Consider the following 746-nt stretch of genomic DNA (forward strand, 5'->3'; position numbering starts at 1 on the left):
GGGTGTCAGGGTCCCTTGGGGACAATACAGGGTGCAGGGTGCCAGGGCCCCTCAATGACACCAGCTCTCACCAATGTGGGTCAGGGAGGAGGTGACACTCTGGGATCAAGGACAAGGGGTGTCATGGACATGCTGTCACCCCCCAACTTACTGTCCCAGGGTGGCCTGGTCCTCAGGGTCCCTGTCGAGGAACTCCATGATGTCCAGCAGACTCTGGACGTACCTGGGGAAGAAGCTGGTCACCCCCCCCACCCAGTGCCCCCCAAAGAGAGGGGACACCACACCAGGGGGTGACAGGGTGTGCCCCACACAGGGACAGGGGCTCAGCACACCCACAACCCCCCCCACAAAAAGTTCTACTCCATGAAGCCACCCTGTGCTTGGCAGGGGTCCCAGGCTTGTCCCACCACCCTGCTGGTACGGTGGCTGTTGGGGACACTTAGGGACACAGCCCCTCTGATGGTGGGGGACACAGGTGAGGGTCTCTGCAGTCTGGGGTCTCCAGATGGGGGCTGTGGGACGGTGGCAGGGCCGGATCCTGGCGCCTGCCCGCGCTGGCAGGGGCTGGGGACGCTGCACAAACAACTCGTCACGTGGTGGCACTGGGAGAAGGTTCACGCTGTGGGAGGTGGCAAGTGGGACATGGCACTTAAAGGGACACCCAGAACCCCCACCCTGAGGACATGGACCACTCAACCATCGGGGCTGGTCCAGCCCTTTTGGGGGACAGGATGTGGAGGTGGCAC

At 63.3% G+C, this 746-nt stretch overlaps 1 protein-coding gene across 1 annotated transcript in view; it reads right to left on the reverse strand.

The window, feature by feature from the left end:
* LOC104533030 (pyruvate dehydrogenase (acetyl-transferring) kinase isozyme 2, mitochondrial-like) overlaps window positions 1–223 on the reverse strand; it is a gene marked incomplete at both ends in the record, with an annotated part of 1,362 nt that extends 1,139 nt beyond the window's left edge. Inside the window, one exon of the mRNA XM_010178392.1 lies at window positions 152–223. Within this exon, the coding sequence (XP_010176694.1) occupies window positions 152–223 (72 nt within the window). The remainder of the gene's footprint in view (window positions 1–151) is intronic.
* Window positions 224–746: the final 523 nt, after the last annotated feature.

The sequence above is a fragment of the Antrostomus carolinensis genome, unplaced genomic scaffold (genome assembly GCF_000700745.2).
Source record: "Antrostomus carolinensis isolate BGI_N321 unplaced genomic scaffold, ASM70074v2 scaffold40520, whole genome shotgun sequence".
Classification (NCBI taxonomy): Eukaryota; Metazoa; Chordata; class Aves; order Caprimulgiformes; family Caprimulgidae; genus Antrostomus; species Antrostomus carolinensis.